The sequence below is a fragment of the Sparus aurata genome, chromosome 4, assembly GCF_900880675.1.
Source record: "Sparus aurata chromosome 4, fSpaAur1.1, whole genome shotgun sequence".
NCBI classification, from domain to species: Eukaryota; Metazoa; Chordata; class Actinopteri; order Spariformes; family Sparidae; genus Sparus; species Sparus aurata.
This window is the reverse complement of record NC_044190.1, coordinates 24,907,425-24,934,870: the sequence shown is the minus strand read 5'-3', so window position 1 is coordinate 24,934,870 and position 27,446 is coordinate 24,907,425. Positions and strand designations below refer to the sequence as shown.

The 27,446-nt window shown below is 38.7% G+C and overlaps 1 protein-coding gene across 8 annotated transcripts in view; it reads left to right on the top strand.

Moving 5' to 3' along the window:
- Nucleotides 1-27,446, top strand: part of tead1b (TEA domain family member 1b) — a 51,859-nt gene that overhangs the window by 10,190 nt on the left and 14,223 nt on the right. For 3 of the 8 annotated variants that reach the window (XM_030414488.1, XM_030414490.1, XM_030414489.1), the window contains 3 exons: nucleotides 3,812-4,064; nucleotides 23,946-24,010; nucleotides 26,522-26,737. In XM_030414488.1, the coding sequence (XP_030270348.1) occupies nucleotides 3,908-4,064; nucleotides 23,946-24,010; nucleotides 26,522-26,737 (438 nt within the window). In that variant the 5' untranslated portion in view covers nucleotides 3,812-3,907. The remainder of the gene's footprint in view (nucleotides 1-3,811; nucleotides 4,065-23,945; nucleotides 24,011-26,521; nucleotides 26,738-27,446) is intronic. The other 5 variants (XM_030414494.1, XM_030414491.1, XM_030414495.1 and 2 more) reach the window with 3 other exon arrangements.

The window sequence follows — 27,446 nt, the reverse complement described above, 5'->3', positions numbered from 1 at the left end:
ATTGTACAAACATGGAAGCAGAGGAGTTGAAGTGGGATACAAATTCCACTGATTATCCAAACAATAAAACATCTTCGACCCACAAATAATGTCATATTACCTAATATTTGATAACAATCAATGCCCAAATCTTTCAATTGTTTATTTATGAAGGGAAAATTGTTAGTAAATTGGTAAATCCGTCTCTACCCATGTATATGATATTGCACACTGGGATATTATGATACACATATCGATCACAAGTAAGTTTATCCAGTGTTGTCAGGTTAAATGTGCTATTTGTTTTGGTTGATTTGTTTTGTTTCCTCAGATAATCAGCATCCTGAAGACAGATTTTTATCACATATTAGAGAAAGGTCTTCTGGAGGAATAATGTATATGGGGTAATTTTTGGAGTATTACTGTGTGCTCTGAGCCATGTTTGGTGATCTAGAATGTTAAAAATCCTCTACTTTCTTTTCTTCCCTCTCTAAATGCTCTGTAACAAATTTGCATAAAAGGGTGGTAAAATTCCTGCCATGGTAGACGTTCCCAGTGTAACACGGTCATTGATTACATCACTTGCCCACCACCCCACAGTCATTTTGATGTTTTAAAATCAAAACTTTGTTGGATGGCTACGAGTAGCAGGAGTCCTGTTTCACATGTAAGGTGACAAGATTAAGGAGAGGTGACTGACAAGATGATGGCGGCGGATTTGTTGTCAAATCGTTAAAGTAATGGCAATATTTCTGTTTAAACCCAGTGCAAACATTAATGGGGAAAAGGAGTTGTTTACCTCACTAAGAAGTTGCAGGAGTGCAACCTGTTGCCAGCAGCTCTTTGTCTAGCAACTTCTTCTTGTTCCTTTACCCCCAAAGACTGAAAAAAAACTACCACTGACATATTTAAATTTGACACACTCTCAACAAATGCCAAATGATCAATATTTTGTTCTCTAGCCGCATTTTGATTAATGGTAGTAGTGCCAAATTCACTGAACACATTGCATTTCTTGTGGCTAGATTACTTAAAAATAAATGTCAACTTGTGTCTCACCAATTATATGCTTTTAGTTTTGGTTTGCATTAACAGTACATTGATACTGCGCTCTACTGTTTGAGAGTGTCTTTTCTTGTAAAAAGTCAGTGTACTAGGTACTACTGGTGTACTGTAAATTTTGTCTATATGGCAACGCTAGGTACAAATAATCAATAAGCCAATACCTCAGGTTCTGTTCTTGCGTGAGCGAATATAAAAATGTGTTCATATTTTAAGGATCACATTACTCAGCAATCGCTACTTGATATTGATGTTGTCCTTACATGAACAACAGATAGATGGTAGGTGGCATTGAGGTCTAATGATTAATTGCATGGTACCGTAACAGTGTTAACTTACTGTCATGGCATTGTAGGAAAGCACCTAAAAAGGTGGGAAACATCAGTATGTACGAATCAATCTGGTGTGATGGAAACAAAGTCACTAAAGACTGATCAACGTGTTGCTACATCATGATGTTGCAAAAACAGAGAATCAGTGATTTTAGCGAAAATACATGTTTTTCATTGGTGCTTCAGATGTACATGCAAAAAGCGTTTGTCAGTTTATGAATCAAAGAAGACTGCTTTAGCAGACAAGACTTCAAACTTAAAATATTGGTAGCTACTCTAAAGAAAAGTATCTATACATAGGCATAGCATAGAAACATATATTTTCTTCTGAACCTCTTCTTGCAGTAAAAATCTAAGCTGGAAGTGATTACGAGCAGCATAGTTCATCATTTGGTTGGGATGAGAGGAGCACATCTAGAAAGAGTCCCAGCCTTTTAGTGGTTGAAATGGGAATTTTTTTCCCCTCCCTCATCAGTTTGTGAGTTCGTTCTGCAGTGTCAGCAGTCAGCACACAAAAACGGAATTCAGTAAAAGCTCTCTCTGGTCTCTGGGAGTTTTTTTCCCCAACAGCTTGCTCCCATCCCCCTTTCCCCCTCATGAACTGACATGCTGGAAGAAACATATGCTACTATTCCCACTTCCTGACAGCTTGTGCTGCTTGAATAGGGTCTTGCTCAGGGAGGAAACGGTTGTCTGGAAAGAGGGAAGAGATTAAGAAACCTGAGAACATCAGAGAAAAGTATTTTTCTTGTGAATTAAGTGTAAAGACAGTCACAGTCTGATAGTTGACAAAACAACTATGTGTTTGGATTGCTTTTAAGTAAACCAACATTAATGTCTATGCAGGTTTTTTTAACTTCAGGTATAAGTAAGTCGATTGATTCTTTTCTCATTGCCAATGTACAAGTCCACCTTTCTGCTGTTTTTGTGGGGTGTCATATCCTAAACGCATCGGAAAACAGGAAAAGGTATAAATAAGCATGAAGGCCAGTGACAATGTCAGTAGAGATCAACCAAGATGTTTTTTCAGGAGAAATACAATTATAAGTAATCAAGGAGACTATTATTTGGAACTGATGTCATGTGCAGTACAAAAGAAAATCTTAATATCAAAATTGTGAATAACCAGTGATGGAATGTAACTCATGTATATTGATATTATACTTAAGTAAAACATGTGTGGAGATTTAGATTCAGATTACTAATTTATTTTATTGGCAATTGGACAAAAAACCCCACTGATTCCGATTATTGAAAAAAAATGCAGATTTTTGGGCTTTATCCATCTGTTAGGCCAGCATACCTCTGCCATGTGAATCGTGCAAGTATAAGCTCAACATGATAAACGATCTACGGCTCTCACACTGCACATCTTAACACAAAATAATTCTTGTAAGTCAACCATTTTAATAAACTCTAAACCCTAACCGTCAAAGTTGAAGTGCTGGGTCGATCACTGTGGCTGCTAATGCCACTGTGTGCAGGATGCTTTCCATTCATAAAGGCCACAAAGTGTATATTGACCACAGCACTGCTAAATATCATTGTAACACACCCATGCTTTGCTGGTGCCCGATGAATGTCACAATTAGTCATATCTGTACATTCATGAAGCTGTAGTCTGTAACAGTCCTTTCTCATTATATATGCTGCTGTTTTATGTAACTGGACATGAAACCCATTCTGCTCCTGATGACGTCACAGGATAATGACCCAGTCCTTAGTTTATTAGCTGCAGATTCACCCAGGAGCTTGTTGATCTTGTCAATAGTCACTGGTGAGATAAGAGAGAGTCTCCAGCTGTGAGACCAGCTTACTAGCAGAGGAGGCTGGTTCTTGGTTTGTGCCATCGTTTGTAAACCTTAGTTTTCTTGTGATGCCCACAGGTCTGCAACCTTTTTTCCCCCTAAAAAAATCTTCTGTGTGTGGCTTTAGTGTCTGCTCTCTCAAATGTCTGTGGTCCACTAGTGACTGACGGTGCTGAATAAGGGCACAAAAACGATTCTCAGAATACAAATCTTGAGTCAGAGTAGGCTATATACAATTTACCCAGTGGACCACCTTGTAATCATACATTCTTGTAGCCTGTGAGTGTTTTGTGGACTCCCCTCATCTCTTAGTCATGGGTTACATCCCCCATCATAGTCTGAAGCAGTTATCATATCTTTGAGCAAGTTTTAGCTGTAATTCTGTGTCCTGTCATTTAATAAAAAGGAAGAGCCCCATGTCCATGAAAATGTTACATTTTTTAAATCCATAACATCCATTTTAGATAAAATCAACAACATTTTTGGTGATGTCCAAGCTTGTTTGGCTACTTCTGCCCCATATTGTGGTCTTAACTGACACTGTGTATACTGTGTTGTTTTTTTGGAAGCCGATGTCTGCCGCTCTGCTGTGGAGGGTGACCATTGTGTTTGTTTATTTGGGAATTCCAGGTCTCTCCCTAGTCTGCTCCAGGCTTCAGCTTGGAGAGCCCAACCGCCACAATTGATCCCAGCAGCTGGAGCGGCAGCGAGAGCCCTGCCGAGGACATGGAGAGGATGAGTGACTCTGCAGACAAGCCTGTAGACAATGATGCAGAGGGGGTGTGGAGCCCTGACATTGAACAGAGCTTCCAGGAGGCCCTCGCTATCTATCCTCCTTGTGGACGCAGGAAGATCATCCTCTCTGATGAGGGAAAGATGTATGGTGAGTACAGATGTGTGTATGCGCAGGTGCCATGTGCATGTGCAGCCAAGAAATGGGCAAAAACTTGCTTTAAACCTGTTATTTTTGTGTGAAGGTGTTTGTTGAAAACACTGCTGGCTGTAGTTTCATATTTGACTGTGTAATAAATAGATAGATAAATGTTTATTAAGTAGGTTTAGGTGTTATATAGATATTGATAAAGTATCAAAAAGGACAATCAAAGTGCAGAAACTGTGCATCAGGACTTCTTTAAGGTTGTGATGTCACACAGTCACCTCCCTCAACCACCAAAAAAGCGTTACAGAGAGTGAAGAGAGTGAAGAGAGGTGCCAAAGCAATGGACAGTATCAGAAAAACAACATTGTCCAGTGGAATGAGCAGAATATGAGACCTTTAATTGACAGACATGAGATCTGTCTTGATGAATGAGTAGGCCTACCAAATGTCAAACTATTCCTTTAAAAAGAAAAAAAAAATGAATCAATACAAGGATCTGCCAAGTAATGTAATATTATAAGACTGTCCGTCTGAAATTTATCAGTGATGTGCTCTGTGATGCTGACCATACAGCCACAATGCTGGTTCACAGAAGTGCAAGTTTATAAGTAAAGCAGCATGAACTATTAGTCAGTAGCAGATGGTACTGCGGCTGCCACCAGCTGTGCCCCCTCTCCTCCCTCCATATCCCCCCATTCCTGGCTGGGTGATGTCATGGAAAGAGGGAATGTTTTCTCTCTGTGGTGTTGGACTGTCTCGCAGCCTGTCAGTGTCAAGTGAAAGCAGAAAGCCCCTCAGAGCATTCGCTCGCAGCTGTCATGTGACCCCTCCGGCCAAACAAAATGTAAATTCTAGGAGTTGCAGTGAAACCCCTCAGCTGCCACTACAAAGATGTGGGCTCAGACAACAGGACTCTCCCCGCTGTCTCTTCCTCCAATTCCCTCATCCCCATACAGAGCAAGGCTGCCAGAGAAGCTGTCCCTCTGCTGTGGATTAAAGCATGACAATTCAGGTCTACTGGAGTTATAAATGAGCAGTGCTAAAAGCGCTCAAGTTTTCTTTCTCGAGACTCTTAAAAGACTGTCACTTCAGATAGATGCTAACCTCAGTAACAAAAGCAAAGAAATGCTTTGTTTTTGTGGTCTTAAATCCACCTTAAAATCTGCTGAAGAGACAACTGCAGTGTTGAATAGAGTTCAGTCCTGCCAGATGTGCTCTGTGTCTGGTTACACATTGTCTCACCAGTAGTAGAATCATTGGGCTGTCTAGCCCACCATTTGTAAGTCAGAACAGTTTGACACATTAGTAAAATGAATTTCTTTCATGTTCAAGCTTGCAAACAAAGATATATTTAGGAAACCTTGTGCATGGCTGCATGTTGCAAAAACTATGCTGACTGACTGTGTTCAGCTGCTTGTCTGTGGAAAGAGCTGTAGAAAGACAGGGGATGTAAATGTTTTATTTTTCTATTTTAAGATTAACGGTAGAATTAGGGATGCATCATCTTGCCTGACATATCAGAGTTTGTTGGGACTCTGTAACAGAAGACAGATTGCTATCAGTCTGATCTATGGCTGATTTATCAGCCCTGCAACTGTTGCTGCATCCCTGTGCCAATCCCATCATGCCATGAACTGTGACAATCCCCCAAAGCTTGGAAGGCATTAAAGGTGCCTTGAGTCTCCCTGGGAGAAAGAAAAGGAGCCACGGTTTATTTTGAGTAGATTAAGTTGTTGTATTATATTAGTAAATATAAAATTAGATTGGAGTTATGGCTTATTACAGTGTATGTGTACACACAGTCACAGTCATTGAAGGACTAGCAATGGTGACATTGAGAGGCATCAGGACATTTAGTGCTGATGCTTATTTTCACTCTGAAGTAGGGCTGACAACTAAGCCCTCTACCATTGTGACATCCTGATTTAAAAGCCAAACAACAAAGGACTGTTTTCGTTTCTTCCTTGTTTTGTGAAAAAATGAGGTTGTTGTTGGTGCTCAGACTACTTTTCCCTGTCCATTTTTTATTCATATACTATTAATTCAATTGATTTACGTGAACTCTCGATGCTTGGTTACATTGGTGGCGACAATGTTTCTTATCTTCGGGCTGCTGTATGTGTGTTTCGTTCAGTTATGCAGCTGTCGTTGGCTTTTTCTTAGCTTAGATTGCTTAGTATGGCTAGCCAGCTAACTTTGCTTTAAGATGCAGAGACTGAACACAACTAAGTAACAGGCATGTGGTTCACAGACAAAGACACTTTTAAACGCAGCACATGGATGAATGCCAGACAGAATATGCTCAGTTGGGTGAGAGCTGTAGGTTGCTGTCAAAGTGTCAATGGGGAAGGTAATTGACTACAGTGGTGAGCTGGTCACTCCTGCCTTATGGCAACCCTGACAGGTCAAACTGTCTTAGAAACAAAAAGTCCCCTATTGCTATGTTTTACTGTAGACATCATCATATTGTAGTTCGGTAGACATCACCCGACCCTACTCTGAAGACAATAAGGCTGTAGCTGTAGGAGTGGTCTGTTTGGCTTCCTCAGAGACTTTTGTGGAACATTTGGTATGTGACTTTGTGTCCTTTCCCCCTGTTATTACACATTTTGTGTCATTTACATTTTTTATGAGCAAACCCTGAAAAATGGTCATTGGTGTGGCTCTGACTCAGGAGTCATAATATTGTATAGTAACAATGAGTGTTGCAAAATAAATGTACTTCATTTATAATGTAGGAAATCACAGATATCAGTATTTGGCTTTATATATTGTATGAAGCACATGTCTGCCCAATATAAATCTCACGCCTATCCTGTTTACTATGGAACAGGAGTCCAGGATGTAATGAGATTTAATAAATTAGGGCTGCACAATATGGAAAAAAAAAATCTAAATGTGATTATTTGACAGATTTGCGATATGATTCACGATTAGTGAGTGAATTTATAATGTGAATTTATGTATCACAAAATCCACAATTTTCATGTTCACTGAAAAAAATATAAAAATCATGATGTTACATTTGTTGGGGTCTGTACCAAAATAATGTTTTCTCACATCAAGAGGACAACATTGTGCAGGCCAGGGAATCTCTGCAGTTCTACAGTACTTCTTTAACAATGTTTTGTCTTACATTTGACCTTTATCAAATGATCGAAGCTTCTGTGATCTGGATTTTTATGAGATTAACATTTTTGTTAATTGTTTAGCCCTAAAAGAAATGGAAAAAAGTGATGTATGAAGGCAGCTTCATTATGTAAAGGACTTAACTGGAAGTATAATTAATGAAACCAAACCCTGCTTGCATGCCCACTATAAAAACAAAGATGTTACCTTTGACATGTGAATATGGATTCATTGTAAATTGAGAAGTGCTCCTTACCAACTCTTTGGAATCCCATCAGAGGCGATAAGTAACCATTGAAGTGGTCCTCCATGCTGCTACAATGGAATTGATTTGTCGAAAACAACCAGTGATTTGTCTTTTAAAAGGGGAAGGGTTCATCTAACCATGGTGAGGCTGATATGAGGCTGTAATCCAGGTCTGTTGGGTTTCTAACAGCCGCAGACAGATGCCACACAAAGCCTCTCGTGGCATCTGAGATGAAAGTTGGCTACAAGGAGACAGGTATTTTGTAGTTGAGAGTCCCTGGGGATGGCATAGTGTTCCATACACAGATCTCATCACAGGAGGAGCCGCCCTGAGTGCCCTTAAGCCCTTTGTTATCCTGGGGTAGAGTGCAGTTAATTAGCAACAGTCTCTATAGCAACTGTGTTGCGCTACAAAACAATTTCTAATTTCTGCTTCTTAGCTTATTGTGGTGTTTACCTGAAGTGTTGTGGATATGCTGAGACCAGCATTGGCTGGCACTGTGCCCGTTCTCTGAGGCAATGGAAGACCACATCTGCATAGGCTTCATCACCTGGCACTTTCCATGGCCCCAGAGTTTACTTGAGAGAATATTTTAAAAAGTAAAGGGAAATAGGGGGCACTGGCCCCTAGCCAAAGGCCTAAGACTCTGCACTTGCATAATTCACCTGCTGTGCAAGGCTGCATTCATTTATTCCAGAAATAGAGTTGATAAATGAAACAACACGCCTCACTCAAATTGTATGTTTATTCATTGTGTTATGTATTTGCACTTGCCCCACAAGCTAAATGACATTGGTGAATTTTTCTCAGTTACTGTTCAAAAAAGGAAAGAACTGATTCTTATTCAATTTACTCACAAATAAATATGTAAATACATACTCTCCTCGTAGGATATAACGCACCCATGTTGTGTTTTTCTTGTTTCTGCCGGTGAAGGCAAGGCCACCAGTGCATGACATAGTCACCTTTCCAAGAAAAAGTACCTTTTATATCTCTGTCATTATGTTTGAGATAAGTCTTGTTCTGCTAAACAGTAGCAGAGATCATGGTATTGCAGTTATTTATCCTAAAGATAGAAATCACTGTTACCACATATCCTGTCTTGTTGTGATATTCACCCTGCAGGTGGACCGCTGGACACTATGCTGCTGTCCGCACATGTCTTTTGATGTAAAGCTTTTCCTATTACCACTCTGCTGTTTGCTCTGCCATCTCGTCAGTGATCCAGCCCAGACCCCTCCTGTGGGAACTAAGTGGCACTTGGTTTGCAGAGATGCCAAGGATGAGTTAGATATAATGAGCAGACCTGGCTTGCCCCCGATGGCCCAGCACTGTGCTCCTCCGAGGCTCGTCTCATCGGGCCGAGCATGCTCTGAGACAGAGCGAGCAGACCTGATCCTCCCTGCTGGGCGGATAATGAGGAATTCTGGGATCAGCTCAGGCTCCCCGAGTCACCTACATTGACTCAGAATGGAGTGTGAGGAACTTCATTGCAGGAGAGGCATCGCACACCTCCAGAATAATCCCTCATTTGTTCCCCTGCCATTGTCAGTGTTAGACTACCGTGTTTTCACACACATGGTAGTGAAAAAAGTCCAATTATTTTATGTCTTCCTCAAAAGGAGAAACTGTTGCAAGTGTAAATAGTATTGATGCAGGTATGATGAGGTAGGGAAGAAGTCATTTTGTATTAGGCGTCAAGATTTTAAGGTTGTGACAAACTGGTTATTTATTCATCGTGGGTCACTATGGAGATGACTTATTTTAACCTAACAGAGTGAAGGAACAAACATGTGCCTAAGGCTGATGTGAATGGGTTTTGTGGCTCCTCTCTGGAACAGGGTGAAACACATGTTAGACACTGCTCTACTCAACAGGTGTCTCTATTATGATGTTAATACTGCATTATATCATCAACTATCTAGTTAATGTGAGCAATAGATAGAAACTAAACAGAAACTGAAACTTGATTTTATTAGATTGTGTAATATGAATGTAATTTATATTATTTTGTATTCTGTGAGTGACAATATAGAAACTACTTCCAGGGATTAACCAGTGACATCGATTTATCATTTGAAAGCATGTTCACTAGAGAGCATCATACATGAAGTATGAAATGTCTATTAGTTTGTTTTCCTGTCTCTCCAGGGGTGTGAAACACTCTTTAATTTAGACTGATGCATTATTCAAGGTTCAAGGCCACACACAACAGCTGTGTGATTCAAATAGTATATGTTTTTATGTGGTCTTTCCATGTGTCTCTCAACAAACCTTTTATCCCACGGTCCTTCGCATCAGTTGTTTTTGCACTACAAATGAGATGCACCTGTGCGTGTCAAATGCCTGGCGAAAATTGCAGATGATATTCAACATTTTTGCAATTCTCCTTCTTATTTCTTTCACCCTGTTGCCAGGAAAATAAATTAATTGAAAAATTTGGAATTTTTGCTCTAATATGGCTGCCTCTCTCTGTCTGTAGTCCACAATATGTGGTAATGAACAGTGAAGGTGACTGTGCCACAGACCAAAGGCAAACCTGCTTTCTGCACCACAGCCTGCTGCTGGATGGTAACAACTGATTAAGGACAGGGATTTTGAGAGGACTCAAATATTAATACAAAGTTTTATTAGTTTTTATTTACTTTATTTATTTTATAACACTTTGGGGGGTTATTTCGAGGATTAATGTATTTCAATTTAAATGAATATATTATTAGATATGTTATATATTATTATTATATTAATTATTTTTTCAAGATGATGAAAAATTGTGTTTCGTGTCACATAAAATAAATATATGCTTGAAATAAGATCTTTTACATCACTAAAAGTAGTTATACCACATTGTAAAACTCCTGCTTCTCAAATTTTACGTCACTTAAAGTACAAAAGTATTAGGATAAATATGCCAAAAGTAAAGTGCGCCCATTTCAGAATTGTATACGGGATTATAATTGATGCATTCGTGTGTTTCACACTTTCATGCCGATGAAGCTAGTGAAGGTCAAACTCATTGTAATTCTATACAAATTGATACTAATTACTTTATATACTACTGGGTAGCTAAGACTATTATGATACATCATAAGTGGTATTTTATCTTAATCTGAATCTGCAAAGTAGCTAAAAACTGAAATTATCAAATGTGTATAAAAATGTGAGTAAAAAGTATGTTATTTGCCTCAAAAATTTAGTGGAGTGGAAGTAACGTAGAAAATGGAAATAATCAAGTTATGCATGGGAAGCTCAAAATTATACTTTGTTAAATTCTATCACTTGAAAATCCAAAATTTGACACTGAGACTGAATTTTTTTTTTCACCACAAATGTGTATCGGTTCCAAATATCACTCATCAGTTTAGAAAAAAAATGAGAATTGAAAAAAATCTAATAGGACGATCCTTAATAGACACAATAAAACATTTTTGAAAAGATAATAGATAATTGATAATGTGCGATCTCTTGATTTCACCATACTTGTTACTTCATATCTTTGAACTTGTGGCCCATGTGTGTTTCTGTGTCTCTGAGAACGTGCAATTAATGCGACTCAGCCCCCAAAATGGATCTACATTAAGAGCTCCCCTGTTGCTGAGCAGCAGAATTGATTTTGAAGTGCATATTATTTCATGGCAGTCTGTTCAGAGGGCAGATTTCAGCTCTAACTCGTGACCATGTTGCAGTGACCAAGCATGACATGTTGCGAGTCGTGTGTGAGATTCCAGTCTCACGCCTCACAGAGCTGCTCGCTGTAAACAGTGTTGATAGAGGGGCTCAAGGTGTAAGCAGCACAGATGTTAACCTGACTGTGATGAGGTGGACATAGGGAGAGGATCTGATCGTACAAGAGAGTTGACTTTCAGAGGCAGGGATTGTGGGAGATTGGTGTACTGTCTCACCTTGAAAATGCTGCTTTATGCAAATGTGTTGCACAAATTAACATATAATTTAGTTTCAATATTTTAAGAATTTAGTCCTAGTATTTGTTTATACTGCATGCATTTCCAAAACTGCATAGGAAAGAATCTGGACAAAGTATGACTGTGTGTGTGTGTGTTTTCTGTCAGCCTGGGTGGAAGTGTTTGCACTGAATGGTTGGATAGCAGGCTGTGGCTCTCTGCCTGTCTGAATCAGGAGCACACTGGGTGTGTCCCTGCTCTGAGGTCTGTGTGAGGCCCTCTGAGGCGGGCTTCTGGTTTCAGGTTGCATGCTCCCAATTGGCTGCTTTTGTTGGACTAAAATACAGTGAGACTCTAGGCTTCTTAAAGATGCAGTGTCACCGCCGTGCTCTCTTCAAGGAATCATCTGTTTGATGCTGATTACATCATATTCCATTGATGAAACACTTTTATTCTGATGAGATCATCTCATACTGATGGGACCATTTTGTGTAATCAACATATGAATGGAATCTGAATGCCAGTGTTATTCTCTCATCCAGAGCGCAGGGACGACACTCCACTGCTAACAGAGACAGTCATCTCTTCCTTTGCTTTTTGTGCAATAGAGAAAGGTCTTTCAACACTGAACAGCATCCCTGGAAACAAAGGACGACTGTAGCCACAGCCATGAAATTATCATACTAAATGCTGTGTTATGGTCTGATCCTAATATCATATACGACCAATCCTATTATTATCTCTGTGCTAGTGAGTGCATGTTTATTATGTCGTGACTATCAGGAGTATTCCTATTAGCTGATCGGGACCTCGCCTCTCTCCAAACTTGGATTCAATTACAATTTGCAGTAAAGACTCCCTCAGCTCACAATTACAAAAGAACGTGACATACAAGAACCCATCATAACCACGAAGTTTGACTTTTTATTTATACATATTGGCTGCAGCCAACACGTCTTCCTTTGTGCTCAGATGCTGAATTGATCCTGAGAGATTGAAAATATTGATTTGACTCAGTGTCTTACTTTGTTGTGGGGGGCAGTGCACCTTCCTGACTGTTAGCGTCGTGTTCACACATTGGACGCGCCACACAGCCAATTCCTCGGGAGACTCATAATTACAGCTGTCCTTTCAGATTAGTCCAGCAGCCTGTCCAACTGTGGCTTCACTCCCTGGTCATTTATTTCATCCCTTCCCCTCTCTTGAGACGCACACCTCAACACAATGACCAGGCCAGCCTCTACCATAATGTATGTGATGATAAACACAGTGGCTCCTAATTGATAGAGTGATTCAGACAAGGGCTGCCTGTGCAAATTGGTCCCCTGTGAGTATATCGCACAGAGTTGGGACTAGTGGGTTTCAGCTCTGGTCTCGTTTGAGTACAGAGAGAGGAAATAGAATGGGCTGGACCAGCTGAGTGATAAAGAGGCTGTCTTTGCCTCCTCAGCCCCGGCTGAATACAAGCACAGTTCAGCAGAGGTTGGCTGCTGTAATCCTCTCAGTGTCTCCAGGAAGGCTCAGGTTAGTGACCTGCTGCTTTGTGATGTCTTGTAAGATTTTGAGAGAACACCTCACCTTTAATCCCCCACTGTTCAACTAACACATTAGCTCAACTGCTCCTGACCCAGCCCCTGCAATAAAGCCTTTTATCCAGCTCAATAAGGTCATTTGAAGTTAAGTATTGATTCCTTTTATTGTCCAGAGAAAAAATGGATTTTTAAAGAGCTGTTAATTACACTCACGCACTACATTATATAGAGAACTTAATTTTGCGACGGCTGGATTTTTTAAACCCTGAGTTGCAGGTCACAGTAAGTGCATTTCCATCGACCTGTTTTTATGCGCATTTTCAATTTGCAAATAAGAAGACCTGAATTGAAATATCAGAAACTTCAGGAAAAGTTAAAAAATTGCAGAAAGGTTTCAAGCTCGGCAGAGATGGAAAAGGCGATGTATAAACAAAGTGTGACAAAGTGCAATGTGAACAGACTAAGTGAGTAAATCATATGGTACAGTTCATGAAGAGTGTGACTTCTGTGTCCACTGTAACTTGAGCTTTACTGTAAAGTTGAAAAATGCAGCAGATGAAAACATCACATTTGTGTGAAAAGGCTAGGAGACTGTAACCTTCCTCAAATAAATACATGAGACAAACTTAAATTGATTCTCTGGAGTTTGCGCTAAATCAAATTGGATTGAAAGTAGGTCAATGAAACAAAATGAATCCTCAGATTTTGCAGCTGATCAGATGTGTACTATGTAGTTTTATATATGAGTACTGGTGAAGGTAAATCAAATAAGAGCCCTTTATTCACAAGAAATATGTACTCCAGCATTTTAAAGCAATAAAGTACTATTACACCAAAAGACAGCGGCCTTCACTGCAAATAGAAATGCATATGGACAGAACAAAAACCCAAAGAAGTGCTTTCATGGTCATTAGAAAGAGAAAAGTTTTATGACATGTGTTGTATTGTCATAAGTAAAACCATAAATATATTCACACAAAACAGAAAACTCTACTCAGTTTCTTTCCTCTAACCATCTTCTGTTCAACAATTCCCAAGCTTTTAAATGAACTGCTCTTAATTGTAGGCTTTCTAAGTCTCCGCCTTTCTTGTCTAAATGAGGACTGAATAGAGTTGTTTCCTGTAGCTATGGAGGAACACCCTTGACCATGTTTAGAGGCAGAACTGAAAGCGCCTGTGAGAATTTTATGAGACATTAAAAAGACTGCTATGTGTAAATTAGATTATGCTGCAATTACCATTAGAATTACCACAATAATCACATTTCACTGAAACATTAGTGTCTAATAAGTCAAAAGTCAAATGCTGTACTTACAAAATGCACATGCTACAACAATGAAAATTGAATTGTACCTACTGTATGTGTATGTTACACCTCCTGGTTGTTATATTTACATTACAGGAACTGAATCAAACATGTGATGCATAAATGCAGAGCCAATGAAACTATATATGGACTTACACTTTGCCGTTCTCGTCCACAGGCATTTGGATGTGCGTGTGTGTGTGCGCGCGTGCGTGTGCGTGTGTGTGCGTGTGTAAGTTTGAGTGTGAGGAGGAGGGATTTCTATTGTGTCTCAGAGAATAGCTTTAGTGTTTGTGATCATTGTGGCGTCACGCATGGAACGTCTGGCCTTGAAGTCTTTCTCATGGACCCACACTTCCAGTGCGAGGGTCCAACAATACAGGAAGTTAAAGCACCTTGTAATGAGCAGATGGTGGCCTGGAGTCAAATGTTATCATCAGCAGATATTTATCTTCTGACTTTCACAAGAGGTATCCCTGCTGAAGGGTCCTGAGTGCTCGTAGCTCTGACAGGAGAGAATAGACCTTGTAAACGGGCTAAAAACACAGATATTGGCAGGACACATCGGGAAACACCTGCAGGGTGTGGCCAGCTGCAGACATTTAATACGTAGTTGTAATTGTTTAAGCTTGCACTGTGCCAGAGTGTGTTCCCAACATAGCATTTGTGTGTGATTTATTCCAGTAAAATAATTAATCACCTTGTTGTCAGCATAATCCTTGGCCTTCCAGACAGGGCTAACATGATGCTAAACTGATAGCATGATATTTTTCCCTCCAAAAAGGGCACTGTCAGTTTTCCTCCAAGTCACAGGTTCTCCTTCACTTGGCAAGCGCTGGTTTCCCATTGATACAGCAAGTAAAAGGCTTCCTGCCCCTGCCTGCTTTTCCCAAAACCTGGGACAAATGCCTTCATATTGTTGGTTTAGTCCATTGTGATGCTAATGTCTGCCGGAGACCCTTGAGTCATCTATCACGGATGACAGGAAAGCTGGGGCCATTGTGTTGGCCCACCTCACTCACACGCACGCACGCACACACACACACACACACACACACACACACACACACACACACACACACACACACACACACACCCTGGACTGTATTTACATAACTTTTAAAGTGGAAGAAACCAAATAGAAAGATTTGTACCGACAGATCAAATCGAATGTGAAAATGTAGATATTGTCAAACAGAAATGTAAAATTGTATGTCTTTATCTTTAAATTTGGACCGCAACTTGCTATTGTTTTCTTGATAAATTCATTATTTATCATAAATGATAGTGGAAATCATCTATCACATATCTATTTCATAAACTAAACAAAATATGATATTACAGAAACCTCATGTTTGAACAGCTTAAACCAGCAGATATTTGGTATTTGTCAAAATTGCTGCACTTACTGTTTATAAAATGCTCATAAAGCTGATTTCAAACACATTTGAAATCCACCAATCAGCCAATCGATTAATCAACTGCATTGTTGATCATCTTTTTTTCTAAATAGTCTATTAAGCATCTAAAACTACATTCAAACAAGAATGAATGATTTGGGCTAATTTAGACTAAATGAGATAAATAGATGTCACACTAAAGGCATGTTTCTATAATTTCTAGGTCATATATTTTACTTACTGCTTTATTCACACTAGGAATACTGTTTAATAATTTCATAACAAGTGCTGCTTAGAAACTGAAGGAGTGATTGAAGGGTTAATGATAGATCTGTCCTTACAGTCCGGGCAGTGTCACATGTGTGCTCTCTGTTCTGTGAAGCTGCCCTCTCAGGCCCTGCAGAAAGAGTGGTAGAAGCCACACACATGTAGGCAATCTGCCGACTGATTCTTGGCCAGGCCCAGCGCCGTCTCATGGCAGAGTGCTGGGCCAGATGTGACTGTGGTTGTGCCTGCATTAGAAAAAAGTGCTGTTACAGGAAATGGATGCTTTTGAAAAGAGGGAAAGAAAAAAAACAGACTGGAACAGAGCAGTAAAGTATTGTTCTTGCAGCTCAAAGGACGTAACCAAACCAGTTAAATTGTTTAATATGCCATTACTTAAATTAGCCTCATTGTTTGTGTTCCACAGGTGCATAAAGGCTTTCGTAGTGAGCTCAATGAGCTTTTGTGTTTTACTTATGTTTTTCGGCTGTTAATGTTATCTTGGAAATTCTTTAGAAAGATGAAATAACAAGCCAACTGGGGAATGGATTTGCCTCTCTTTCTATTTTATTCTAAAGCAGCAAAACCTGTATTAATGCACAGATGAAATGGTTAAAAAAGCAAGATAACCCTGTTTGGATTAAAACTCTGCTTCAGGACTGTCACCAAAGACCTCTTTTGAAATAAAAGGTTCTTAATTTGTGTCTGGTGGCCCAAAAATGGTCCTTATTATCTTTTTTATTGATATGAGCACATTGAGGAAGTCGAAAAGCAAAGAGATGTTTCTGAGATATAAATCACTTAAATACAGGAAAGATGGTTACAATCCCCCAAACCTTTCAACATGATTCGAAAAATATCGTTTGTTGAGCTGTGGTACATCCCAGCTTGTGAGGGGAAATGAAAGCGACATAAAACCAAGTGATTTTGGTCAAGGCAAAGTTATTTATTTGCCAGGAGCTGAGAAAATGGTTCCAAAAAAAAAAAACAAGTGAGGCAAAACTACAGAGAAAAGGGCTAATGTGTTCTGTTTCAAACAAAAAACAAAAAACAAGAGCTTCTGACTATTCCTAAAATAAACTAAATATGAAAACAAAACCTCATTATCTTACCTAGCAGAAAAACAATCAGAACAGACAACCCTAAATCATGTGTCTAAACAGAAGATATCTAGTATTGAAGCATGTAGCAGTATCAGTTTTTAAAACCTTGCCCGGTCCCAAGTAGTTTAGCAAGAATGCCTCAGCACCAGCTCACATGCTAGATTAACGTTAATCAACACAGCAGTGTTATTACAAGACAGGACAGGATGACAAGATTCACTCAGAGTAGCAAACAGGAAGCAGGTGATGTGGCTGCAACAGGTGGAGCCAATCATATGCAGAGATCACACATCTTACACAGCATAAATGTAAAACTACAATAAGGATTAATCACAGGAGGAGGTCGTCGGCCTGCAGCCGTAACAAGCTGATACAATCTGCAACTTTTTGATAATCAGTAAATCTTTTCAGTCCTTTTCCAGGCAAAAGAAAAAACACGTTTGCTGGTTTCAGCTTTACATGTGTGAGATAAGTTGCTTTTATTTGTCTGTTACGATGGAAAACTGATTGTCTGAGTGTTGGACTAATTGGATGTTTGGCATTTAAAACAAGACATTTGAATATATCTAATTGGGCTATGAGAAATTATGCTTGGCGTGACAACTGGGTGACAAAATAGTCTGTATAAATAATGGAAATATTTGTTCATTTCTGTCCCTAAATACTAATTGACAGGTTGTTGTTTTTTGGTTGTTGTTGTTTAAGCCTGGTTTAAAATGACAAGTATTCTCTAGATAGAACAATGAACATGGACGACCAAATAAGCAACAGTCAAAGTCAAAGTAAAAAACAACCTCCCCATATTATTTATTATTATTATTCGATTCAAAACAATCCTGATTGGTGCAAAAAACGTATGTGACATCACAGTTTTTGAAACAGATGCCTGCTCCATCACACCAGTGAGAAGAGATCAGACGAAAACACAAATACAGATTTCTCTCTTGTGAAATAAATAAAAATAGCATGTTCATATAGGACCATACTGCTAATAATAAGACACTGATTGTGAATCCTGGTTTTCGAGGCCTTGAAATATTTCAAACGAAGCTACAATGGAGATTGATAACAGAATATTTCAGATGTGAAAGGTCAGGGTTTGATGTCAGTCTTGAAGGACTAAAGAACCAAAGCTTCTGTCTACGCCCACTGTTAAACTAATGTTCAAAAATCATACAGGGTGTAATCCATTGTAGGAATGTAACCAGTATTCTTTACTGAGTGAAGCCATAATAACCAGAACGCGATGTAAACCTAAACTATGTGGCATTTGGAATGATCGGCATGACTCTCACTATTACTATTGAAAAACCTCATTCTCTTGTACATTTCTCTTCTGCTTCTTCAGCAAGCTGAGAGAGGCCTTTGCTGTAAAAAGACAAAATGTAACATGAAGCCCCGTAGTTGCTCTGGTAGCTCTTATAATTGAACTTTGTAATGCTTGAACACACTTGTGTCAGAGTGTGAGGGCATAAATGCGTTTCAAAAACAACTACACTGAATACACCTTTATCAGAACTGAGGATGATTGCACTCATTTTCGGTTTTCGGTTTTTCAGAGTAGCTAGTGAAGAAGGAAAGAGGTTGAGGACAAGAACCTCATTTAGACCAACTCTGTGAATGTCCTAATGCAGTGTGTTTATCACTACAGATATTCTGCCACCTTATTTGAGTAGCCCACAATTGTGAATCATAAGCTGTTGAAAGATGGAAGAAAGAAGTAAGGTTAATGCTAAGTCATTTACAAAGAGTATATATAGGCCATGTGTGGTTACCAGTAATAATGTGTCAATGTGTACAGGCTAATGTAGCATCTCACCAAACTTACAATGCTTTATATGTTTCAGTTATCAGGTAGAAAGACTGGCCAGATGTTTTTACATGATTATTTTCATTTTTCAATTCAAGTCATTTCACTACTAACAGTTCCCCAGTTCCTCTCAGTTGTGAGGTTTTTTCCTACTTTTCTTTGGCTTATGTGATAGTGGATTAAATATGAATGAGTCAGGGAATGAGATCTCATTTTATCTACAAGCTTTAGGATGATTTACAGTCTTGACAGATGTTTTATGTCATGAAAAATGCTGAAAGACTAAAACATCAGTGAAACTCAATATTTTAAGGATTTTAATCGCTGGACAAGAATTATAAGTCCTGAACCCTCATGCAAGACTGTCAATGTTATGCATCGAATAAAAAAATTACAGGTTATATCATAAAGCTATTGACTGTCAGTGCTTGTTGCTTCAACTGCGCAGAGCAAGGACATCCTGTTTAATAATCAGTTTCAATACAGAGAGAGCTAGGGTTAGCTGCCTGGCTACATGATGGGGATGGACTGAAAAAAGTAGAATTAGCTCATTGCTCATGCCCTACAACACGCAATAATAAGTCTTTTTATGCAAAACACAACTGAGAGAGGAGATCTCTGTGCACCCTTTGACAGTCTTCCACTCTTATAGATGATTCTATCTGAGATTCACTACTTGATAGTCATACTTAGCTAGCTATCTGGAGTCCGGAGACACATCTGACAATTGTGACAATTGTAATACCCAAAGGAAAAATTGACACGGAGTTGATAAAAATTCAGATTTCCATGAAAAGGTAAATTAACAAGCCTCTGTACTGTGTGTTAAGCACAACAGCACCTAAGTTGATTTACTTCAGGAGGCACTGTCGCGGCGCATGTGTCAACCTGCTGTCTGAAAGCAGACCAAAAAACACCACTAGTACTGGATTATTGATACAGCAAAATTTATATTTAAACCATTTCAAATACTCAGTATCAATATTTATCAAAATGACAATATCAAAATGCTTTTGACAACACTAGTGCTTATAGGTCAGCTATTCACAGTCTATCGGACTCGTGACTCAAGACTGCTTATTATTTATGTTATTTATATCTTAACATTTTGGTGCACAATGTAGTAACACCGTGACTGAAACTTTTAGATAGCTGTCATTTATTGTATTTTGTGATTTATTGCCCACCTAGTTGGACAAAACAAGCCATTTTCAGACACCATCTTGGGCTTTAGAAAATTGCAATAAGCATTTTTCACTATTATAAGACATGTCATTGACATGCATTGATTTATCAAGAAAATCATCATCAGTTTTCCATTTTTTTTTTTTTTTAATTCTCTAAGATGTCTGTTTGGATGAAAGGTGGGTCGGGTTCAGATCAGGGATGAGGTGTGGCTGTAGGAGGCAGAACATAGGCTGAATATTAGAAACAAGAAGACAGCATCTGTACAAAAAGTGGTTGTAGAGTTTAGTTCATTAAAAGTTGATTTTGCCACTGAACGTGTTCAGGGAGGTTATGGCTGAGGGTGATCCACAGTGGACTTGGACAATGCTACACTCTATTGTTATTCACCACAGAAGGATCCTGTCCCAGATCCATTGGAGAAATACTGAGGGCCAAATTTGACTTTGACTGAATTAGGAATTTACTTAGGGATGGTCTAGAGAAAGTTGAGCCACCATGTCTTTGTGGGGCTGCTGCTGGGGCGATCATGAGTTGCAGATCCTCTTGAGTCATTGAGATTCAGGGGAGAGTTCACTCTGGCCAGGTGGAGGACTCCTCTGGCTGCTTAACAGCACAAATCTGCTCAGGGGTCACACCATAAATATTTAATCCTTTTCATGCTGCTTTGAGTGACAGGAACACCCCATCAAGAGTTAATGTCCCCTGCCCTCTAACAGCCCTCGCTGCAATTGCAGGATTTTACTTAAGCACTTATTTCAGAAACCGACTGAGTTGTGCAGTAGAAGCTTTCAAAACTAATATGAGAAAACATTTTCAAAAACCACCAAGGCAAGAAGTAGATAGGGCTGACCATAAAATAACCATTGATATGACTACTATAAATACTATTCACGTTGTCCCCAAAAATATAATTTTTAAGCAAATATACAAGGTGTCTAACTTAGTTTAGTCAATGAAAATGATAATTACATGTCATTACACAAAATGACCTCTTCATCACTTTACCTTACAGTCTGTCTCTGCCTCAGTTTTAACTGACGATGTTTGTCGCTCCACTTGCCTCCAGGTCCCCTTAGGGAAAATAATCTTCATTTCTGTTGTTTAGTTTTGACACTGAACTTGCCTGCTAACAAACAGCCAACAAACATATTGTAAGATGTGAAGTAAATTTCAAATGTCAGCAGTGTTGGTGACACTTATTGGCAGTATTTTCATGAAGAAGTGTTCACAGCTGCCGTACGTGCTACTGATGCTGCAGAATCAAGGAGAAATCTTCACTGTCTGTGGAGTCGATAAAATGACACATGCAAAAAACAAAAAAATCTGAAATTAAAATGTCTTGGCAACACAAAAGTTAACTTTTAATGGAAACTGTTTTATTCCTAGTTTTGTAAAGCAGACTTAATCTTAGATAAATTCAGAAAGTCAGCGTGTCCTCAGCCTCAACCAGGCTGACTTATAGTATTTTTAAAAAAAAACTCTGCACTCTATAATTTGTGAAAGACAATTTTTTAATTAGTTTGTGGAAACATGTATGAATTCTAAATGGGGAAAGGCAGAGTTGTTTAGTCTTGAATGTCACATTTTTGTCAGTGATTGTTGTTTTGCAGTGCAAACACAGGCCGGCTATCCAGGAGCCATTGAGCTTTTTTATCCAGTCTGGTGTAAAGAATGAATTATTCAACAGTAAGCAAGCTTTCAGCTGGCCATTTGTGTGCTTTGATCTAGGAATCAGGAGTTTGTATGAATGCCTGTATTGTCATGTTATGTTTCCAGTGTGTGTGTGAATTATTGAAAATAGTGCAGGCCCCCGCTTCATCTGGTGAAGTTTACACTGCAGACGCACTGGACAGGCATGCTGGAGTTGTAAATCCCCAGATGTTGTTTATTTGTCCTGCGAGGTCACGTGACTGGATTCACTCAGGCTGGCCTTGCCTAAATGTTCAGCGTCAATAGAGCTTTGAGGGCAACTTTGACCAACTGCAGCTCCACGTCAAAATCCACCACTCCCCTGTCAGCTCAGCCGAACACCAGAATGTTTAGGTGTGGCATGCAGACAGGTGCTGCAGGTATCACAGATCATGTTGTTGATAGGTTTATGCTGTGCTTTTATTTGAACTCACAGAGCTTTGATTGAAGCCTATAAAATGCTTTATCAGCCTGAAAAAATGCCTTTTCTCATGACAATTTAAATAATTTTACAGCTTAGAATGAACTAATTCATTAACTTATTCATTTGTAAACCTTTATTGCATCCATTGACCTTTAGCTTCAAAAGGAGACGTTATGAAGGAAACATGTAGTAGTGCTGAAACAATTAGTTTTTGAGTTGATAAATTGATAGAAGAAAAGCTCTGATTATTTGATTATTCTTTGGTTTTATCTTTTTAGGTAAAATCGGCAAAAATTCCCTAGTCAAATATAGATAATTCCTAGTTTTCTTCTATGATAGATAATATCTAAATATCTTTGAATTTAGAGGTTTGCTAGTAAGATCCTCTCCAAGTCACGATGGACTTTAAGAATTTGCAGTTTTTTAATAGGCTTTTGCTTACTTCTTTTCTTCCAACATACAAACAACAAGCAGAAAGAAAAAAATCTATCAATGTTTTCTTGTCTCTGGATTACTGCAACATGTCTGCTCTTTTCTACCTTTTGAGATGTGCTCTGTCACATTCTGTTGAATCAAAATGCCTTTTCTTTTCTTCCGATTACCTAAGATACGGCTCATTAGCACATGTGTGGTTGTATCGTTGTGGTCCCATTGTGTTGTAACAAAAGTGGAGCCTTTAATTGATAATGAAGGGAATGTAGAAAAATGTTTCATTATATTAAGGGATGGGTGCATTTCATACAGGGGTAGTGCAGATCCATGGCATTGGTTACAGCTGGACACATAATTAGAGTGCCTCCTTACCTATAATTTGTGTAATAGTTTTGGTTGGCGGCATGTTATTACCATATGAAAAGGCGAAGCAAGGGTCATGTGCATTGCTAGAGCAATTAGAGCAGAGCTGAGGGCAGAAGAATGTTTGGAGCCGTTGTTAATTGGAAATCTCTACAAAGCTATGTTTAATTATAATTTAGTCAGAGCTGCACTGTTTTAAACCCAATATATTCAGTTGCCATTATTTTCTGTAATAGTATGAACAGCTAGGTCTGTTTCCTTTCAAAGCGTCGGGCTTTGAAGAGAATTAGATTGAATTAGATTAATTTGAAAGGCTGTGCTGCTGCGAGTTTCTTTTTGTTTTTTTCATGCTAATGTAACATGGTGTTCTCACAGAGAAACTGGATCTGGTTTAGGAGACGTAAAACCTTCAGATTCGCATGCACTTGAAATATGATTATAGACATACAGCTTTGTGTATGATTCCATATAACTATTTCCTGCAAAAACCTAGTGAATGAACATGTGATGGCTACTATAATTAAAAAATGTTTTAATTATTACGTTTGAAGCCACACATCAGCTTAATTCAATGTTCACAATTCATTTTCAGAGGTGCAAAAGTGTTTATTGACTTGTGGAAAAAGAAAATTAAAAAATAAACTAACTCAATTATTGTTTATTTGTTGTTTATTGACTTAAGCACATAATCTCTAATTCACTTTTTCTGCAGATTAACTGCATTAATGAATTACAAGACACGGTTCACTTTCAGTCAAATTTTTAATAGAAAGACTTAATTAACAGTAAAACCACGAGCAACCAAAGTCTACATAATATCCTACAGCTAAGTGTTCAGACTGAAGAATCAGACACTTTTGTACTCTCGATAACACGCATGCACGCATGCAAGCACACACACACACACACACACACACACACACACACACACACACACACACACACACACACACACTGCTTAGACCTGACACCATGATGTGGTATTCACAATGTTTTCTAGAAATTCCCTGTCCTCGTTTTGTATTCTGAGTTAATCCGAAATGGATTTTCTTGTCAGTATTTTAAAACACGCGTTGTATTTTCCTCTTCACGCAGGTCGAAATGAGCTGATAGCCAGATATATCAAGCTTCGGACCGGGAAGACGAGGACACGGAAGCAGGTAAGACGATAGAGGAAATGTCTCTGTTGCATGAGTGTCGGAGAGCTGTCGGATCTAAATGTATGCATAGTGTTCCCTTTGTTTCTGCAGGGGAAACAAATCTAGACAGGGAATAACACAAAAGCTTAGCTGTCCAAACCAGATTTCTGAGGTTGAGATATATGGCCCCTGTCACCGCTGTGGTACATGAGCATTACGTTCCCAAAACTGTCACTCATACCACCAGTAATTTGTACAGGAAATTGAGTCTTTTACATATAAGATGTCAAACTTTAACTGGAAATGAAGCCTTTCATTTTCTACAATAAAGCAGTTACGTAAAGTAGCCTTATTGAAAATTCTATGAAATTATTAATTTGAAACGAGAGCATCCACTGTAGTATCCCTCCTCATGACTAAATCATGGAGGTTGTGCACTTGGCCGGAGGAGAAGCCTTTATTAATATGAATGTGGAAGCGTTAATAGATTGGTATCACCTCTGATCAAAGAGCATATTAAAGAGTGCAGTCATTGTCGGAGAGTGCATCCTGTCTTCTACCACACACTGTGAACTGCAGACAAACAACTCTGACCACAGAGTTGAACTCAGATTCCTGAATCAAAGCATTCTTGTTATACAATGTAAATGTAATATAGATTTTAAAAAATAGAATACAGGGCTCTTAGTCTTTCTCTTGTGTGTGTGAGTAGCACACTGAATAATATAAGATAAGAAAAAAATAAAGCTTTGTTAATGCCGAGGGAAATTCGTGTGCTGGAGATATCTCAGAAATTACAATAAAATCAGAATAAAAGCAGTAGAAAGTATAACACAATATACAATACTAGTAAGAATCATTTAGTAAAATAAGTAGACTAAAACTAAACAGAAAAGTAATATTGTACATGAAGTTCAATCAGAAAATCAAAGGACTGAATTGATTCGTGTTTTCATGTGACCTGAGGCTGAGCAGCTCTGATGGTGCTTCATTCACCCACTGACTGAACTCCCATCTGAACAGGAAATTCCCTGTATGACCACTGACTTGAGTGACAATGATAAACAAGCCAGTGTCTACAGTGACGTTCGATCCTTGTGTGTGTGTGTGTGTGTGTGTGTGTGTGTGTGTGTGTGTGTGTGTGTGTGCGTGCATGCATGTGCTTGTGCGCGCATGCATGTGTGTGTGTGTGAATTGATCAGTCTGGAGCAGGAAGGCTGTGTTGTTTCTCTGTGAGTCTTCTACTCAACACAGAATCAGACGGAGAGAAGAGAGAGTTGTTTATTCACAGCTACACCAAAAAAAAAAAAGCTATTTTTATCAATTGTTTAAGTGTGTTATGTGTGTGTAATTGCTGTTGTTTATGTAAGGGCTTCAACTAATAATTATTTTCAATAGAGCTGAAAATTTGGTTAGATAAAATTAATCTGCAACAGTTTTGGTAATCAAGCTTTTCAGAATGGCGGATTAACTGTAAAGTCATTTATTTAAAGAAAATGTGTCAGATAATTTAGTTTCAGCTTCTTGAAGGCAAATTTATGCTGGTCTTCTTAGTCTTTTGTGACAGTAAACTAAAAAAATTTTGGTCATTGGACCGTTGGTTGACTTTTCTTAGTATTTTCTGACAGTTATACTCTAAACAATTAACAGTAAACATCATAAGTTTAAGTTCCAGCTGGGAGATGAAAATGAAAATAATTGGTAGTGGCAGCCCTGATGTATATATAATGGGTACATCTGCTGGTTCTTTTGTTGTTTTTGTTATTTTCTCTAAAAGAATGTCAGAAAATAGTGACAAGTGTTCAGTGAAATTTCCAGGAGCCTAAACTGATATCATTAATGTTTTGGCCATTTGACTCTTGCTTGAAAAATTATGGAAATGATTATCAAAGTAGTTCCTGGTTCATTTTCCGCTATTGAACAAATAATCGTTTCACTCCTAGTTAATTTATTGACTTCATGAGCATGAAGATATGTAAATAATGTAAATTTTTGCTCTCAGAGGAAACCCTTGATGATGTCCTTTCTGTCAAATCACCCCACTTCCGCCAGAAAATTCCCTTTGGGTGTGATTTGTGTGAAAATTGTTGAGGAGAATGTAGATCTGGCCCTCATACCTCTCTTCAACACACATTACTTCTCTTTCAAACTGCTCCTTGCACTGCTGCACATATGAGAATATTAAATAATGTTGAACTGTGTAAACTTGGCCAGTGAAATGCCTCGCCCTGCTCCCGTAAGAATACAAGACTAGCCAATTGTCATTCAGCACACAGCAGATCACATCTGGGTGTTCTTAATGTGTGCTAAAGGGGCCTGCATCCTCCTTAATCAGTTCACTTAAGTGACGACAACACACAGCATAACGCTTTATTGGCTGTTAGCTTGGTGTGTGGTTTGGAGATGCTCCTGTTATGCACATTATCTCCTTCAAGTGTTTTTTTTTAAAACAAAGAAATGTATAATCCACTTTGTACTTTTTTTGTTTTTTTATTGTTTTTATTTCCCATTTCTCTCCTTTTTTTAATGGAGGTGTCTAGTCACATACAGGTCTTAGCAAGAAAGAAAGTTCGAGAAATCCAAGCTGCCATTAAGGTACGTCTGGCTTTGCCCAGTTGCAGGGGGCTTTTCATTGCCATGGTTACAGGCTCTTCCTTTGTTTTCCTCCCCTCCCCTACCCTGCAGGTGTCTAGTCACATTCAGGTTCTTGCCAGAAGGAAATCTCGTGAGTTTCATTCCAAGCTAAAGGTATGCGCTTTTCTGCTTTTGGGCTTGTTGGTTGCTGTGCGTCTTAACTTCCTGTTTCCCGTGGTGACACTGTGAATGCCTGGTGCTCTGATTCTTCCCCCTAACCCCAAATCCTCTGCTGACTGAAGTCTGTTCACATCATCTAACCCCCCTCATCCGTCTCAGTCCATCTCTCACCCGCTCTCAGACATGCTGTCACTGTCCTGTCTACTTTCATCTTCATTTTTTCACTTTTCACAATAGGGCCTTTGCTTCGAGATCGGCTGATCATCATTTCCACGACTAAAAATAGGAAGACATCCTGTTTTTTATTTCTTTTAATGAAAATTATTCCATGGATTAATATCAAGTACACCAAATCAATTGATACTACTGGAAGTTTGTTTTAATTATCCAACAACCTGACAGATAATAGATTTTAAGGGTAGTACCAATAGTATAAAAACTATTATAAATTTATATTGTCTAATAAGATTAAAAACGTGTTGGTAAGCATCCAAGGCCAATGAGTATTTTAGGTAATTGTGGCAAAGATACAGTTTGTGCTGGGCCAAATGTTAACATACTCAAAGTAACAATGATAAGCATGTTTAAAGTTTACAATATTGACAATTTAGTTAATTTAATTAGCTAATGCAAATATAAGCTAACCAGCACTAAACACAGAGTACAGCTGAGGCTGATGAGAATGCTATTAGTTTAGCAGATA